This window comes from Maniola jurtina, chromosome 4, assembly GCF_905333055.1.
Source record: "Maniola jurtina chromosome 4, ilManJurt1.1, whole genome shotgun sequence".
NCBI lineage: Eukaryota > Metazoa > Arthropoda > Insecta > Lepidoptera > Nymphalidae > Maniola > Maniola jurtina.
This window is the reverse complement of record NC_060032.1, coordinates 2,994,180-3,013,004: the sequence shown is the minus strand read 5'-3', so window position 1 is coordinate 3,013,004 and position 18,825 is coordinate 2,994,180. Positions and strand designations below refer to the sequence as shown.

The 18,825-nt window shown below is 38.4% G+C and overlaps 1 protein-coding gene across 1 annotated transcript in view; it reads right to left on the bottom strand.

The window, feature by feature from the left end:
* The window catches only part of LOC123864362 (adenylyl cyclase 78C), an 84,767-nt gene that overhangs the window by 7,038 nt on the left and 58,904 nt on the right, over positions 1 to 18,825 (bottom strand). The window contains exons 4-22 of the mRNA XM_045904728.1: positions 14,712 to 14,816; positions 11,703 to 11,781; positions 11,335 to 11,411; positions 10,335 to 10,427; positions 10,196 to 10,238; positions 9,515 to 9,670; positions 8,963 to 9,186; positions 8,119 to 8,311; positions 7,565 to 7,708; positions 7,382 to 7,461; positions 7,030 to 7,206; positions 6,168 to 6,304; positions 5,644 to 5,811; positions 4,402 to 4,507; positions 3,599 to 3,697; positions 2,684 to 2,892; positions 1,813 to 2,007; positions 1,212 to 1,517; positions 450 to 684 (exon numbers count right to left, since the gene is read on the bottom strand). Of these exons, the coding sequence (XP_045760684.1) occupies positions 450 to 684; positions 1,212 to 1,517; positions 1,813 to 2,007; positions 2,684 to 2,892; positions 3,599 to 3,697; positions 4,402 to 4,507; positions 5,644 to 5,811; positions 6,168 to 6,304; positions 7,030 to 7,206; positions 7,382 to 7,461; positions 7,565 to 7,708; positions 8,119 to 8,311; positions 8,963 to 9,186; positions 9,515 to 9,670; positions 10,196 to 10,238; positions 10,335 to 10,427; positions 11,335 to 11,411; positions 11,703 to 11,781; positions 14,712 to 14,816 (2,826 nt within the window). The remainder of the gene's footprint in view (positions 1 to 449; positions 685 to 1,211; positions 1,518 to 1,812; positions 2,008 to 2,683; positions 2,893 to 3,598; positions 3,698 to 4,401; positions 4,508 to 5,643; positions 5,812 to 6,167; positions 6,305 to 7,029; positions 7,207 to 7,381; positions 7,462 to 7,564; positions 7,709 to 8,118; positions 8,312 to 8,962; positions 9,187 to 9,514; positions 9,671 to 10,195; positions 10,239 to 10,334; positions 10,428 to 11,334; positions 11,412 to 11,702; positions 11,782 to 14,711; positions 14,817 to 18,825) is intronic.

The following is an 18,825-nucleotide window of genomic DNA, read 5'->3' as shown; positions in this document are numbered from 1 at the left end:
TAATTGTGGAATTTGATAAACTAGATCTTTAAAATATCTTAAATCTTTTTATCTTTAGACTATTTTTCAGGGCAATATGTGCAGAACATAAAAGTACCTCATACCATTTCTTTGCTAGTTCAGCGACTCAAAGAGTCTATTGACCTCCGAAACTAGACGCTGCCACTCAGGCCAGGTGCATCACTCCAATCAGCACTCCGAAGGGCTTGTCCTCCTTCTCCTCGCGTCACTCCCTTATTACTGAGGATCGTGGCTCCTTGCTGATAATACCCTCTGGCTAATATTTTTCCAACATACCGTGTTATAAGCACAGTAGCTGCCAAAATCAAGTGCTTCCTTCACCTGGCCCGTCCAACATCTTGGGCTGCATCCACGTGGCATCCGCATCCAAGGGCTTTTAGGCTATAGCAAACTCTTAAAAAAATTTAAAACTTTAATATTATACTCACATCAGGACACCTATCCTTGCTAAGAAAATGGTTAACAACATGATCAGGCAAAATATGTTTCAGCAGATGCCTGTTTGTCCTCTGCGTTTCCTTCATCTCCCTCAAGTCAGTCTCGGCCTGCAGTTTCCACAGGAAGTCCAGACGAGAGGTGACTTCCACTAGCCTCGCGTGGTATACCACTATTACGAGGAACATCGTCATTAGGATCAACATTTGGATGTAGAAGCGGAGTGCGCTGAAAAATCCAATTAATTTGTTGACTTAATTTTTACGATGATACCTATCATCGGATTGAGGAATCTACTTGAAACTGTAACCACAGAATACTTAATAGAAATCAACACTAAGCAGGCGTGGCTCCAGCCTTATTTAAAAGTATCTACTCATACTGATATTTAAAAGGCCAAGTTTCGACGCCCGCACCCCCAACTGACTTCAGTATCCAAACAAGACCCTTGTCTTGTAAAATATCACCATCTGCCTTCACCAGATATCTCACTATGTGCCTTTACCAGATATGGTGATATTTTAATGCTATAGGTAGGTATATTTACGTTTTAGTTTTGTCTTGTTGAATAGTCTGGATAGATATTAGCTGGGCAAGCATGTTTTGTTTCAAACTGCACTAGTTAAAATAATTATTTATACCAAGTCTGCACTGCACTTATTTTACTGTAATCTTTTTATTTTTTTATAATGGGGAAGGAGATAAATAAATCCTGAAGTATTGGGTTTATTGTCACTTATAAAACAAATACTTACGAATCACTAGTACTAGAGCTGTAATAATCCACATTATAATAAATCAGCAACAGAACAGCATACAATCCAACATTAACGATAGCCAGTACTGTCTTTATCAAATAGAATAGCTTTAGGATCGATGTTAAAGCGACCAAACATAATATCCACGTGAAGACCACATATTCAGGTGTAAAGCACTCTTCTAGACTTTTTTCGACATTGGGAGTCTCCGTGGTGGTCTCTGTACGAGTAATGTTAGTTGTTTGGATTGTGATGGACTGTTCGGTTGGGAATGATGCTTGGCATATGTAGAGTTTTATTGTGCTGAAATGAGAAATGGAATTATAATAATATCTAGTGGAATCTAATGGAATTATAATAATATCTATGTCTTTTTAGATCCCGTGGGAACTTTTTGATTTTTCGGGAAAAAAAGCTAGCAGGCATATAACAGGCAGACACTTTCACATTTATAATATTAGTTGGTATGCATTATGCTTGTGTATAAGTTATTATGATTTTAGTACATCTTTATATACTTTATCAAAAACTGGAATTATTACATACTTGTTAGTTAAAGTTTTTAAAATTGGTCGTACTTATCTTTATCTAAACTCACCTAGATATGGACATAATGGTAACAAAGCAGCAAATGTGCACATTTCGTCTGAGCCTATCTCTGCTGATAGCTTTCGACAGCGTGGACAGCCTTGGCAATCCTTGGCAAGCTTCAAACTCTTCCGCCATTGCCAGTAGAAACGATAGTGCCAGTGGAACGGTCATAATCATCAGTATCACCACCAACAACCAGCAACTAGGGAAAAGTATGTTTCAAAGTGATTATGAAGGAAATATTTTTTAAGGTAGAGCTTTCTTGGTGCGCGTGAACAAATTGCATAGGTACTTGCTGCTTAGCTACTCTAAACACAGCAGTAGCATCATGTCTGTATGTGCTAAAGAACCCGGTACACTATTTTTCAATCGTATTTGACTTGCATTTGTACGTTGCATATAAATGCTTTATAGGCAAATATACACAAAATTAACTTTTCATCTCTCACATGAATTTCATAGCAAAGGCTGGAGATTAGACATCTCTCGTAGATTTTCGTGCATACTTAGTTATATATAGTAAGACAAAATGGTTGATTAGTCCTTGAATGTGTTTTCAATTTATAACTTCTGAGTTTTCTCTAGACTTCTATCTAACAGCTCACAATTTATAATTTCGAGTTTTCTATAAGGCATTATAGATAGAAAAAATATCTCGCATTCTTATCGTGAGGAAACCGTCACATTCGAGGGAGATATTAAGGGCGTTTAAAACCTCCTTTAATATGCCTGTGTAAGATCCTAGCTTAAGTGTGGTGGTTCTGTTTTATTTCTCAGACTATTTGTCTTACTTTCTGAAAATGTTTTTGATAGGAATCTTAGTCCTTGTAAGAACTTATTTACCACACATTTTTCCAACTTTCATGCTGCAAACTTACTTGTAATGTATGACACATTGTATAGCGACAATGAACAGCCAGATCACGAAGCAGCACATCACATTGGACTTGAAGGTCTTCTCATCGAGTTGTTTGAAGCTCTCGTCGAGGGAAGGCTCTCGGAAGTGCAGCGACCACGGCTTCATGTGTTCCACTCTCATGCGACGGTTGCTGCTCACTTCTATCGAGTGGTTGATTATGTCGTCCTCCTGTAAACGAAATAAGGTGTCAGAAACTTAGGCACTGTAGGTGATGCTGTTCTTCATTTTAAACTAGCTGATGCCCGCGACTTCGTCCGCGTGGATTTACGTTTTTACGAATCCCGCGGAAACATTGATTTTCCGGGATAAAAAGTAGCCTATGTATTAATCCAGGGTATAATCTATCTGCATTCCAAATATCAGCTAAATCGGTCCAGTAGTTTTTGCGTGATTGAGTAACAAACATCCAAACATCCACACTTTCACATTTACAATATTACTAGAGGATGCCCGCGACTTCGTCCGCATGGATTTAGGTTTCTAAAGATCCCGTGGAAACAGTTTGATTTTCCTTTTGATAAAAAGTTGCCTATGTCAATTACAGGAACGCAAGCTGTCTCGGTACCAAATTTCATATAAATCGATCAAGCGGGTAAGTATTTAAGAATCCGGCGGAAACTGTTAGTTTTTCCGGTATAAGAAGTAGCCTAAGTCCCCCCTGAATGTATCCTGTCTGTACAAAATTTCATTAAAATCGGTTCAGCGGTTGAGCTGTGAAAGCGTAGCAGACAGACAGACAGACACACTTTCGCATTTATAATATTAGTATGGATTAGGATATTAGGATTAGGATATATTATGTATATAGGTACACACAATATTTATATCAAAAGTTGTCTTATAGGTTATCATAGGTAGCCTTTTTATATTTTACCTCAGATATAGAAGTAATCTCCAAGTCCTGCCCGTGTTCGACATCGTCGTGTTTGTTTGCACGTCTGTTGCGAAACACTGTAGCACTGTTTTGGAAGTACTGCAAATAAAATAATCATAATGATGAAACGTACATACACGGATGTAAAATTAAATATAGGTATTCTAAGTATTTATTACTCAATTATGCGTATTCTAAAAAATAAAAATGTTTTAGGTAAAGGTTTTTTAAAGATGTTTTTAGGGTTCCGTACCTCAAAAGGAAAAACGGAACCCTTATAGGATCACTTTGTTGTCCGCCCGTCGTGTCTGTCAAGAAAACCTATAGGGTACTTCCCGTTGATCTAGAATCATGAAATTTGGCAGGTAGGTAGGTCTTATAGCACAAGTAAAGGAATAAATCTGAAAACCGTGAATTTGTGGTTACTTCATTAAAAAAAATGTGTTTCAAGTTTCAAAGTTAGATAACTGTACCAAGTGGGATATCATATGAAAGGGCTTTACCTGTACATTCTGAAACAGATTTTTATTTATTTTTATGCATAACAATTTTTGATTAATCGTACGAAATATCGAAAAAATACCCGAGTACGGAACCCTCGGTGCGCGAGTCTGACTCGCACTTGGCCGGTTTTTTAGTAAGTAGATATTTAACGATATTTAACAGTTTAGACATGTTGTGCCGACCCCACGTTGCGTGGTATAAGGTCAGGAAGAAAAAGAAGAAAATAAATATTTTCAATAAGTAAATATTTTTAATTTTTATTTGCGCTGGTTTATATTATTTTAGGAGTAAAATCTTACGCTTTGGAAGGGCATCTCCGGTATGAAGTCAGTGGTGTTCTCCTCCTCAATACTGCCGTTGCTGTCGCGAGGACCGTTCTCATGCTGCTGCAACTGTGGTTGTATACTGCGGGAGAAAAATTTCCCATAGGACTTAAAAGCTTTTAAAATAATCTCTACAGTAGTTTTCTAGTCAAGACAAGGTTTTCACTTGACGAAAAATTATGTAAAAATAATGATGTAGCTTTTAGTTGAAGCATGCTTGTGGTAACTAATTTTGACGATTCAAAAGCACTTGTAAAAGTTTACTTGAATATTCTATTCTGTTCTTGCCTAGAAGGTGCCTACATATACATTTTTGCCTTGAAGTTACCTATTCAAACTATAGGTACGTGGCAGGAAGCATGGACGACGGAAGGGCGATTCATTTAACTCTGTCCCACCAAGTTGGCCCACAGGACAAAGTAGAATGTTTAAAATTTTGACGTCCAGGCGTTCCACACTATAGCTGAAAAAGCTTCATGCGAGTTACCTAATATCTAATGTCAACTATCTAAGGGTTCCTTTGTTCGTAATAACATCTCATTCTATACGTAATATGTATTAAAATTAAATGATGTGATAGATATAACTTAATGTAAAATTCGGTCCATAAAAGATCTTACTCAACGATAAAAATTCTTAAAACTTGATGAAATTCATTCCCTTCCATAATAATATGATGCTATTGAAACCACGCCGCATGGGCATTTACTTTGAATAATGCGTGTTCGCGACACTGTCATTATTCAAATTTGAAAGATATGTGTTTTTGATGGCCCCATATTGGCCGCCAAGTTAACGGAATTTTGACGGATATGGTTTAGTTACCCGTAAAATAGTTTTTTGTTTTTGTGTTTTTTCATATTATGATCTAATGATTTGGCTGACTCTCCTTGAATGAACTCACATGAGTATACGCCATAAGCTTTGCTAAGCACCCTTGAATATCGCTGGTGGAAATAGAATTTTTTGTGGAGATTTGAAATATTTTTGCCAAAAACTATAAAATACCAGCTTAGTTAAATAACAACTTTGTTAACGACACGTGGATTTAGGTCAACCCGTAGGTTGGGATCCTTTTTCTGGGAAGAAATAAAGAAATAAAGACTAAAAAACTAAAAAAAATATTGCGCTCGAAGGAATGACATAGGTACCAATAAAACCGCTGTCGTACCTATTTATAATATCGAGTATGGGTAATGGCTTGGTTTATAGACTTACGTGCTGATGGATTTGTTCCTCGTCCTCCTGGGATGCTCCGTGGCCTTGATCAGGTAGGTGGTGATGTTAAGCTCGCGAAGGTAAGGGTTGCGTTTTTCTCCCTCTCCTGGTTCTACCTCGAAAGCTGCGTTCAGACATTCCAGCGTAGCTGCCGATATGTGTACGCGCCTACAACCAATCGTAATAAGGGCTATTTATGGGGTTTTCACAGTAGCTATCCTCATTGCTGAGTGGTCAGTGCGGTGGACTATGACTTATACCCAGTGGCGTTCACAGAGTTTGCAACCACGGTATGCATTTACATATGAACTTATTTTATGACAGGTCATAATAAAAAATAAGCATTGATTTATTACAACTAGAGTAAGCAGATCTGTTATTCCTCTATGAGCTGCACACCACTAGCTTATACCCTTCTCATTTTAAAAGAAGTCCCGTGCTAAATAGAAGGCCAGCGATGGGTTGAGATGATGATGATGATTATCACTATTAATGCCTATTGTTTCATTAATTTGGAGACTTACCCAGGTAAGCCTCCGCTTTCCATATGGTTGGCCAGTGTGACGTCATGCGACCAAAGATCGAACTGCCACTTGAGCAGGCCGAGCACTCCACACAGCACTGTGCCGCTGTGGATTCCTATTCGCATGTCTAAATCCACCTACAATATAACAAACTCCTAAATAGGTATCAGTGCCAAAAAAAACAAAAAAAGTACAGAGATTAAAAACTTTTGTATTAAGTCCTGTCTTTGAAAAAAGTAAAATATTAGTAAGTAAGCTAATGTTATGAGCAAGCGATTTTTTTTATATTAATATAATCTTTAAATCTAGAAAAACGGTGCACTACAGAACAACGTGCCCAGTTCTCAACCCAAAACACAATATTTTATGTCATGGCATATGTTTTGAATTTACTGACGTGCGTACTGTATCGGGAACAGGACGAATCGGAAGTATGGTGCACGGCAGAGCAACAAACCAAGTTCCCAAGTCAAAACTCAATATTATCCGTATGATCATCCATTTAAATCGGCAACGCGCATATCGCTGGTAAAGACGGCTTGTATTATATTGATATGATGATTTGCTCCACTGTTGCTTTACTTTGGTGAATCCTTTAGGTGTATATATACTTTAGTTCCGTTAACTTAGTTGCCAAGTTGGGCGTATTTTATGGGGCGTGCAGCATGTGGTAACATTGGCAAGAGAAAGTGCAGTGTCTGGAAGCCACTGCTCTTAAGACACTTGTGTGTATGAATATCTTTTTGATAGCGCTTTGACTAGAGCGGACACTCAGGCCTTTAGCGCTTGCACACTTGCAAACAAAGTTAAAGCCGTGAAGCCGCTACAAAGCCATATACACATTCACGTCGTCAATACACACCATTGCCTCGGACTCGCTGCGACGCACCTGTTTGTTGTACCGCACGTCTCGAATGACCCGTATCATCTGCAGGCCCATGTTGACGCAACAGAACGCGTGGTCGCTGCGTCGCTCTGGCAACCCGCTTACACAGAAGTAGCAATCGCCCAGTAGTTTGATTCGTAAACAGTGGTTTTCCTATAGAAATAAAAAAAAACTTAAGATATAGCTGAAGTTCCTGTTTTTTTTTTAATTTGAAAATCTTAAACGATTTTAGGTGGCATCGCACCGGAACGCTAAATCACTTTGTCGCACGTCTATATCCGAAGTATTTAATAGTAAAGGATAAACAACCTGATAAATGAGAACTTACCGAAGCTAATCTATCAAAGCGAGCAAAAAGTTCATTCAACAGCTTCACTAAATCTTGGGCACTACATTTGCTCGATAATTCTGAAAACAATAAAAAATAACAGGTATTATTGATAATCAATTTCAATTTATTAGAAAGTTATACTGACTGTTAAAACAGCGTCAGTGTAAAAATTTTACTTACCAGTAAATCCTTTAATGTCAGCGAATAGAATAGAGACATTTTCGTGCCTCTGAATGTATAGGTTATTAAATTGCTGCTCTTGAAATTCTCCCTTCACTTTCGACACGTGATTTGAAATCTCTGTCGCTAAAAAATCCGGTATCACTGAAAACCAAACGGCGTGTTAAAGTCAACACTTTTTGATTGAAATTACTCAAAAATTTAAATCCGTACAAAAGTGTTTAAGATTTTTTATTGAGTGTTATGTTTATGCTACATTAATTTTATTAAATTAAGGTGATACAAAACTTCCCCTAAGATTGGTATGTAAATCGGTTGATAGTACAATGAGATAAATTCTGAACATGATTTTAAAATGTTAAAGCTTAAAAAAATCTTTCTGGCGCATTACCTGATAAAATACAATGCAATAATAATTAATTCAAAGAGCAATTTTACTGAACTCGCCTGTACACTGTTCAGATGTCAAACCAAATTAATTTAATATTTTTACGAAACTTTATCGGTGCTCTACCGTGCGTCCCAAATCTCCAAAAAAAATCCATAATTCTTACCACTCTGAAATAGTTTCCACTGTCGATCGCTCTCTCGCTTGGTCCTCTGCCGCGTCACCATGGATCTATGGGTTTCTAGAAACGCCTTCCTTTGCCCCCAGTCGGCGAGGTACTTGGCGTACATTCCAGCGAAATTAACTGCTAGGTATAGTAGAGAATTGGCTACTAAGATTCGAGTACCACAGGACGCTGCCTGTAGAAAAATAAAAAATATATAATTGACTTTGATCAAGCTCATGCACGATACTCATAGACTGGAGTGGAGTGGAGTGCCAAGGCGCGGGTAATTATTTTATCAACTATTTATTTTGGCGAATGGTTTAAATTATGATTAAGTATAGTAAACACGCTCTAGCGAACTCAAACAATTGTTTGAAACACACACAACTTCGAAAAGTTATAGAAAAAGACCCTAAGAGGACCGGACCTTCGGTATTTTATGAAAGCTGTAAGTTTTATCTGCCAAAGTCACGATGGTCGAAACTTCATAGTCGCTGATCGTTCCTACCTGTGTTGGGGGCAATGCGCATAGAAAGTTTTAGCTTTTATAAAATAACAAGGTCTGACCTCAAGGGCTCTTAGTCCATTAGAAGTGCACGCCCGAGATCGAACCTCGGACCTTCCGAATAGAAAACCGACGTTTAAACCACTAGGCTACCACCGCTCTCAACTTAGAAATGAGAAGAATCACCAAATTGGGAATTCAACACTGAACCTTACATTTAATGCCTCAACATTCATCACTGCGCCAGAAAGTTTAAAATAAAGTTGAAACGTCTAAAGCCAAAACAATATATTGTAGCAACAAAGCAACAAAGTGCACCAACAATGAACAAACACTTACTGCACGAATCGTGTATTGTGTGCTTACTGCATTAGGGTTTTTCTTCATCAACTCCTTGATATTAACAGCAGTGGCCAGCACGTGGGAGAAGGTCGACAGGATGCCTATGACGATGCACCAGCCCAGGGAGAGAGGCAGCATCGCGTACGGCACGAAGATGATGAACAGCATGTACCAGACCTGGTTCTCGGGCTCCTGGAAGCCTATGCCTTGGCCGCTGAGACCTAAAATAAAATAATAAAAACCTGGTCTACTCCGAGACTGACATTATTTAATATGCAATACTGCAAGTTAATCACTAATAGCGCCATCTACATCTGATTTAAGTAAACTAATCATTTGTTCATAAACATCACGAACAAAATCAAAATGTGTTATTTCTTGTACCATGGTACAGAGTTCTTCCTGTCCGAGGCCGACACGGAGTTAACAGATTTTTTTCTCTCTTCTTTCTTCTCATCTTTAATTAATTCGGTAGGTAATTTTAAGGAATTAATTTCGACTTTTAACTTTTGCAGTGCGATTCAGTGGATTCAAAGAAAGTTGGTAAACCTTGCGCTATGAGCAGTATCCACGTGGCCGCGGCCGCCCAGTGCAGGTAGTTGTTCGCGAAACACCTCCAGCCTCCCAGCAGGCACAGCGCGATGTTGATGAGCCCGAACGCGGCCGTCCAGGTGATTTTGTAGCCGTCAGCTGTCACTGCCTCGACTAGACGGAACAAGAAATAAGTTTACTCAGATCATACTACCTACTTAGGTACTTTGATTAAGTTGTAACTTATCGACTTACATACTTAAATTTACAAGAAATCTGAAATGAGGTGATAAGTAAGCGGACCAGAATAACCAATGAAGACTGAAAACGTGGCAAGGACAGGGCACATATTTCGAAAAACCTACAGACAAGGGGTCCTAAGATGCTAGAATGGCAAACTCGCGCCAAACAAGACGACATCAAACGAGTCGTTAGGAGCCGCTGGATTCAGGCGGCGCAAGACCGTGGCGTGTGGAAGTCACTACAATAGACCTATGTCCAGCAGTGAACGTTTGGCAGTTGATGATGTTGATGATTTATTGACTCAGGGATCGTCTTGTTTTTAGAAGTAAAGCCTTTCAACAGATGCTTAAAATGGGCACTTAATTCGAAAAAAATTGCTATAAACAATTGCAGCGGTGAAACTTAGTGAAAATTGTGATAATTTTTCTAGATTGTTATTATTAAGATTATACTTACGGTTACTTCTATTTGATAAGGTATAAATTAATGATAAACATATCTGAAAATAAAAACAAAGTCGATTAGTAAACATATAATATTATTAACTAACTAAGTACTTCAGAACAAACGGAAATAAATAAAACATTTTCATCACCTTGAGTGCTAAGTCAACCACGTTGACCATTATGAGAGATTTTTGTCTTTGTCTTCGAGAATACCTTTGATATGATAATTCTACGCTTTCATCCTGCGAACAAAAAAGAAAATAAATAGGTACATAATGCCCTGCCCTTTAAGAATTAATTAACTTACTAAACTTGGATCACTTTTCTATTGTCTAAGAGATTTCGTGTCGTGGTAGTTTTCATTAATTACATTTTTAGTTAAAGTTTTTTTAAACACTTATTTTAAATACTCTGCCATAACTAGTCCTTCATAGTAGAAACCCATGATGAATCGTGTGATGAACGAAGGGCCTCATAAAAGTACAAAAGCTCGTAAAAAGGGCGCTGCGGGCGATGCGATAGCGTCGTAATGGATGGCATGTTCGTTATGGTAGCTTCTTACGTACGTCGTACATCCAATCAAAAACCACGAAAATAAGTCAACCAACAAGAAAGCCTCAAGATTCACACAGTGAAAAAAAATCTGGGGTTGAAATTCATTCAAAAATTTAATTTTGGGATTTCTGTTTAACTATTGTCTCGGATTCTTTTCGTTTTCGAGTTCGGAAAACCGACAGACGGTAGAATCCCAAGTTGCTAGAATGGCGACCTCGTACTGGAAAGAACAGCGTTGAAAGATCCTCCATTATTCATCCTCATCCTCCATCATTGTTACTTACATTTCGCAAAATAAAGAAGTCATTTCATTTCATATCATTTCATTAGGTGGGCAGACCACTAATTGTTCCGACAAATTTAATGGGACAGACATCAAACGAATCGCAGGGAGCCGCTAGATAGCAGCGGCGTAAGACCGTGAGGTGTGAAGTCTCTACAAGAACCAATGTCTAGCATTCCAGCAATGGACGTCTATGGGTTGAAGAAGATGGTGATGATATAATCTTTAATTGAAATGAAAATGAAAAATGTTAAATGTATGTAGGCTACGGTTTGGAAGGGTATTTGAGATAAGTAGATAGTTTTTCTTACCTTAAAACTATTAGTGAGTGATGGCCAATATATTCCTTTGTAGTATCGACCAGTTCTGAGCATACTTTCCGTGATAGCTGGTAAAAAATAAACTAAAATGAATACCGTGTTTTATTCATAAATTTACAAATATAATAATGATGAAATAGGAGAATGAGACAACACCCAGTGCATATTATTTTCGTAAATACTTCAAATACCTTGTGATATAATTAAGTATCTTCTCAAGTGGAAAACCAGAAACCTTGAGAAAGCTTAGCCTTTATTCTCACTTATTCTAATGAAAATAATTATGTCATGTAATTAATCATAGCCACAGTGGTTCAACTGTTAGGTAAGTATTCCAAGGCCGTGGTGTGAATGCTCACCTGGTTCGTGTTCCGCCGTGAAGGGGTCGATGCTGTTCCGGGCGCTGTTGGTGGAGCCATCATCGTCACTTATCCGAAGCTGAAACCAAATGTTCAATCAGACCAACATAGCTACTTACTTATATTTCATCATCATTATGAGAGCACAGGTCTCCTCTCAATATGAGAATTGTTTGGCCACAGTCCACCACGCTGGCCAAGTGCGGATTGGCAGACTTCACACTCCATTGAGAACATTATGGAGAACCCACGCAGATTTTCTCACAACGATGTTTTTCTTCACCATTAAAGCAAGTGGTATTGCTTAAAACGCACATGACTTCGAAAAATTAGAGGTGCGTGCCCGGCATCGAACCATTCGAACCCTCGCCCTTCCGAATACGAGGGGAACATCTTAACCACCAGGTTATCAAGGCTATTACTTATATTTGAAATTCAGTAATTTATGAACTTTAATAAACAAGTAAAGCGCAGTGTGAGAGGACCTCCAGCCCGCTGGACCGATGACCTGAAGAGGGTCGCGAAGAGCGAGTGGATGAGGAAGGTGCAGAACCGTGTTTGGTTGCGCGCTCTTGTAAAGGCCTATGCACAGCAGTGGACGAATACAGGCTGATGAAATCTTTGAAAAGAGCAACCGCCGAGTTTCTTGCTGGTTCTTCTCGGTAGGAAAGGCATTCCAAACCAGTGGTAAATGCTCTTGACAATTCAAAAGTACTTATAAAATCTAATTGAATAAAGATATTTTAAATTTTAATTTTAAATCGAATTTGATGGAATGAGATAGAAAATAAACAAGACTGTTATGTGTGTGACAGTCAAAAATGTGGCGTCGGGTTTTCCGATTGTGCATTATAGAGCGAGTTTAGGAACTTTCCATGGTTGTGAAGTTCCTTAACACGGTCTTCAAAATGTTCTCCGACGAGGTTTTTTTCCTTCATCGTTCCATCTCAGAACAGCGAGAAGCGACAAGCCTTAGCACCCATAATATGTAGTACCAGCAAAAAATGTTTTTACTAAACGTTTCTAATTCGAACCACGAATGAAGTAATCTATTACTTAGGTATTGCGTGAAAATTAACAGAGTACGTCTATTAAAAAGGAAAATTACATAATTTCGAGTGGGTATCTAGGCAAAAACACAGTGGATTTAATTTAGGCGGCTCTAATAAGTCCCGAATTTAATTAAGTCTAAAGAAATTAAGTCTAAATCACTGACGAAGGTCTCTTTCAAATTATGTTTTAAACCTTGATTGGATTAAATCATGGATTAAATTAGTTAATCCGACATAAAGCTTCTGAGATGCTTATAAACTTTTTACTGTAGACTCTCTGCTCTCATGGATATTTTAAGCCTAATTTTATATGGCTACCAAAAATGATTACCAAAATGAATTTAGTAAATTGTGTTTGCTTGTTATGTAATTTCATACTTTGTATATGCCAACTACTCGTTCAATTTTGATGAATGAGATTTTTCTTCTCTATGGCCAGGAAAATATGGGCAAGTAATATGCATAAGTACCTAAACAAAACCTGCATGCCTGAGAGTTCTCCATAATATTTCCAAAGGTGTGTGTGCCACTTGGCCAGCGTGTTAGACTATGGCCTAACCCTTCTCGGTCTGAGAGGAGACGCGTGCTTAGTAAGCCGGTGATGGATTGATCATCATTCATCCGTCCCTCCATCCATCAGCCTGTATGCGTCCACTCCTGGACATAGGCCTGTCCAAGAGCGCGCCACCAAACACGGTCCTCCGCCTTCCTCATCCACCCGCTCCCCGTCACCTTCTTCAGGTCATCGGTCCAGCGGGCAGGAGGTCGTCCCACACTGCGCTTACCGGTACGCGGTCTCCACTCCAGTGTGCCTAGTCGGAGTTTTTTAACCTATTCGATCGCGTAAAAGTTAACTGCGTTTTGTATGGAATTGAAATAGAGCCATCTAGTGACAAGAAGTGGAAACATAATTTGTGAGTGCGAGTTTTTTACGTCCTCGGGACCGACTATTGTTTACCGACTCACATGCGAAAGTGACAACGTGAGAGCACGTGATTGGTTGATTCAAGAACTATGCGAGTGCGAGTATCAAATTTTGAGAATTCGCGAAGTAAATCGAGTAAACACGACGCTAACGCGATAGTTAAGTTGTCGCATAGATTTTTACAGTGAAAGTAGAGTGAGGAGATAATTTTAAAGACATTTATTTGCATTTTTCAAGTTTAATTTAAAGGACTACGATTTAAAAATTATGGCAGGGCGGTATTTTAGTCAAAACTACTTTTAATTTACTTTTCTAGGCTCTAAAAGAATATGTGTTCATAAACATAATCAGTTTTCTAAATCACATATAGATGGCGCTGTTGTTATTAACTTATAGTCTTCCACGTAAAATTATTAAAATATCTTGTACGATGCTACGAAACCCTTAGAGTGCGAGTCCGACTCACCCTTGACTCATTTTTAATACATAATGATGACGTACATACTATACCTACCTACAAAGACGATGATTTCAAAACATAAACATAGACAGTAGATATAACCAGTTAAATTTTGATAGACAGCTGCTTCCATACAATCACTTCATAGAAATTTCATTCTAAATTTGGTTGGTTTATATCACGACGCCAACATTTCAAAAATAATAAACGCCATTCACGGTGAGTACACGCGTATGGGCTGGTTAGCTTCGGTGGTATCTCACACTCGCTGACTCGCGATTCTCGATGCGTTTGAGGTTAGCTCGGTTAACGCAGTAGTGAAGTCATTCGAATAATTTTGTGGATCTCCCACTCGGCACACAGAACACGTCTGCCCCATCGGCCGTCGGTTCTGCGACAGACACGACCTGCCCATTGCCACTTCAGCTTGCTAAGCCTTGATCATCATAATGATGATCAACTACACAACAGCCATTTGCAGCATTTTACATCATGAAGGCGTGTACGTGGTGGGCCTAGGTCCGGGCTTTGCTCTGCTTCAACAAGAATTATAAGATGTTGGTATAATTTACCTGGTCCTCGGGAACAGTACAGCTAGCGCCGTCTCCGGGAAGCCGCTCATCTTCAAGGTTCGGACTCTCCTGATCCTCTCCTCGCGCGCTTTCGCAGCAGCGGCTCTGAAATGAAATAATAACCTATGGCTGTATAATGTATACCTACCTATTATTATATATATTACCTACAGATTAACTATCTCTCATGTAAAAAATGCCTCAATAGCTCAACGGTTATAGGAATGGACTGAAATCCGAAAGGTCGCCTGTTCAAATCCCACCCGTTGCACTATTGTCTCGTACCCACTCCTAGCACAAGCTTAACGCTTAGTTGGAGGGGAAAGGGGAATTTTAGTCATGATTAAAATGACTAATATTCTTTATAAAAAATATATGTTATTATATATACCTAATATTCCATACCTACTCATGGTCAATGGAACTGGCTGATGCAATTTTGATGATTGATGATTTCATCTAATAGGTTCCAAGATTGTGACGTAAACCATTAGAATTCTTTCGATATTCTAGTGGGAAAGTGGGAAAAATCATGCAAACGTAAAAGTAAATATATCGTGTAACTCTGGTGTGACAGTATATTTGTTACTGCTTTATATCCAAATTGCTTTGAGAGTAATATCGGGAGAGAAAAAATATTATTACATTTATATTCGTATGTAAATTGATTTTCGTAGCAGGTATCGTCGGCAATGTAGCAACGTGCTACGAAATTGTACGTTTAGGGTCAGTATCCACCTGAGAGGCGCGGAGAGGAGATGTTTACAGTCAAGCAATCAGATTTTTAAAAGATGACGTGATAATTATTTTCAAGTTATTTATTATGAATCTAAAGTCTTTAACCAGTGTGTCCTTCCCGTCCTCACCTATGGTGCTGAAACGTGGACACTGACAAACGGCCTTGTCCACAAATTCAAAGATGCTCAGCGAGCTATGGAGAGGGCTATGTTAGGAGTTTCCTTGAGGGATAAGATCCGAAATGAGGAGATCCGCAGGAGAACCAGGGTCACTGACATAGCCCAAACTATTAGCAAGCTGAAGTGGCAGTGGGCAGGCCATGCTTGTCGTAGAGGCGATGGCCGTTGGAGCCGGAAAGTCGTTGAGTGGAGACCGCGTTTAAGCAAACGTAGTGTAGGACGCCCTCCAGCACGATGGACCGACGATATAAAGCGGCTGGCGGGAAGTGGCTGGATGAGGAAGGCTGAGGACCGGGTGTGGTGGCGCTCTTTATCTGATCGGTCGACTTAACGCATATCTCCTCTCCTCTCCGCTTAGGTGGATACCGGGCCTTAATTTTACATGTCTTTTTTTAAATAATTTTACAAAACTGTATAGTTATAACTATCCGTGTTTGTCTGTTGTATTTGTATACTTAAAACATAGAGATCTTTGACTCGAACTAAATATTTTTAAAGGCAGGAAAATCGTTCAATGGTTTAAACTATCTTTTACCACATCCACCTACCCATTGAGGCTTAAAATTTTAGTAATACACCCCACATACATCACTCTCGCTTCAATTATCACAGAGATAATAACTCAACGTTAAATATAACACGGACCAGTCAAGCGGGAGTTTTTGCACTTTTTATCTGGCATGGAGGCTTTTATGGACGAAGGATTTTATACAGTGTTTTTATAGTCTAACATTAACACCATGATTTATGGTTTTTACTTGTTCAAGTTTTAAATTATGCTTATTTTACAACTAGCTTATGCCCACGAGTTCGTCCACGTGGACTACACAAATTTTACACAAACAACCCATATTTTACCCCCTTAGGTTTTGAATTTTCAAAAATGCTGTTCTTTGAGCTGTATGGAAAAGATCAATCAGTCAGACAGTCGTATTTTCCTTTTATTTATATACATATACAGGGTGTTTGGTAATTAGTATATAATGACGACACGTACCCATGCTACTTTGATCTGATTAATATAATGCTGAAGTAAAATGACGAAATAAAATTATAAAAATTTCCATACAAAATTTTAAATTTTTTTTATGATCAAGTTTTCATGGCTCTAATGTGCCCTAACTCACTGAGATCGTTGGCCTCGGCCTATCTAAAGATGGCCAACGATCTCAGTGAGTTAGGGCACGGTAAGGTCATGAAAACTGACATATTTTTATTTTCATTTTGTTTGGTAATTTTTATAATTTTATTTCGTCATTATACTTCAGCATTGTGTTTATCAGATCAAAGAAGCATGGGTACGTGTCGTCATTTTATACTAACTACCAAACACCCTATATAGATTTATACTTTTACTACTAAATACCTATAGTTATGTATTAGCTAGTAACATATATTTTTATAGCATGAAACTTAAGAAACTCTATTTTCAGCATCAATAATAGCGTATTGGTAGTTTACAATAACTACATAACCCTTGTAGTGTGAACTGAAATGAAATTGCAAAGCTGTTTGCGTTGTGTTTTTATGACCACTTCCGTCGGTCATATTACAATCTATTTATAAGTTTTTATATGTTTTGTGTTATTGACTTAACATTATGAAAAATTGGGAGTATTGTTGTTGAAAGGCTATAGGTAGATATATTACAACGTTCTCCTGACTGGTATAAATTATATATATTATGATCCGAGACATGGTCGCTAGCTAGGGCATCATAAGAAAGCAGAATCACTCAGCGAGAGATGGAGATGGTGTCTCTACGTAATCAAAAAAGAAATGAGGAGTTCCGTAGAAGCACCAGAGTAACCAACATAGCCACCATTAAAGTGGCAAATATGATCGGGGCACATAGTTCGAAGAACCGATAGAAGTTGGAGTTTCAAGGTTTCAAGGTTCAACGACCTTGCAACGGAAAGTGCATCGTTGGACGCTACGTAGAGACCTCGTTGCAGACCTCCTACTAAGTGGACAGACAACACCTATGTTCAGCAGTGGACGTTTATCAGAATATCGGCCACGCAATCCTAACGCAGACTATTGCCATCTTAACGAGTACGAACTACGAAGGGCATAATTAATAGTGTACAAGAGTGTGTGTAAACACAAACAGATACAATCTCAATCCCTTTAATCTAACAGTCCGATGGCAAAGCGACCCGACGAGAAAGAGATCAGGCACAGGACCGATTTATTTATGGGCTCTAATCTCTCACTCTGAGGACGACGTCGTCCGCCGCTGACCAGCGGTTATAGGTAGCGGTCGTACCCACTATAGATCGTTTCAACGCATAGTTCCTATGGCGTTATGTTGGCTCCCCTGTCTGTCAAGTCATTGGCACCATATTTACATTAGAAGAGGCAGATTTTGTTTATTTTCAATTAATTTTCATGAAAGAATGAAATGAAAATCAAACAAATGAAAATAAATAAAATCTGCGTCTTCTCATGCCAATATAGTGTCAATGACCACCCAATGACAGACAGACAGGGGAGCCAACATAACGCCATAGGAACTATTCGTTGAAACTATCTATATCAGGTCTCAAATGTAGTACCGATGTGTTTATGCATCGTTAGACGTCGTATCGCTGTGTAAACGCATTAAACCTTTTGCTATCTATCAGCTTTCGCGATAACGGACCTTTTGTTTCATTATTGTAACAACAAAATCATACTGCGTTATTATTTCCCAATATACCCTATCCACGGGATGAAGTTAGAATAGCGCTCTCTCTGTTACGTTATCCCATACAAATGATAGAGCCAAAAATCTCAGTGGGCGTTAACCTTTTTGAGTCACCAACCAATCAAAAACAAAACTATGTTTTGTAATTGAATTTTGAATGTTTTTTGAAAATATTTTCGAATTGAATTTGGAATTTGGTTTTTTAAAAACATGTTTGTTACCGTTCCCGTGGGAATGCAGGATAAAAAGGATATAAAAACAGAAACGCATAAAAATAAATTCAAGTCGACCCATTGACTACTTTTCGAGTTTTGAGGACACAAACATACTATAAAGCTGAATTTAATATAGATATAAGGTACGACAGTATTTTCACCAAAAATGGAGTTTGGAGATCAAGTAGTTATATTTTGGTCTATTAGTTTTAATGTTTTCTTTGTTAGGGAAGGAAACGATATTCTAAATTCGTATAGATATATTTAAATCGTTCTATACTGAGATTTTCTGT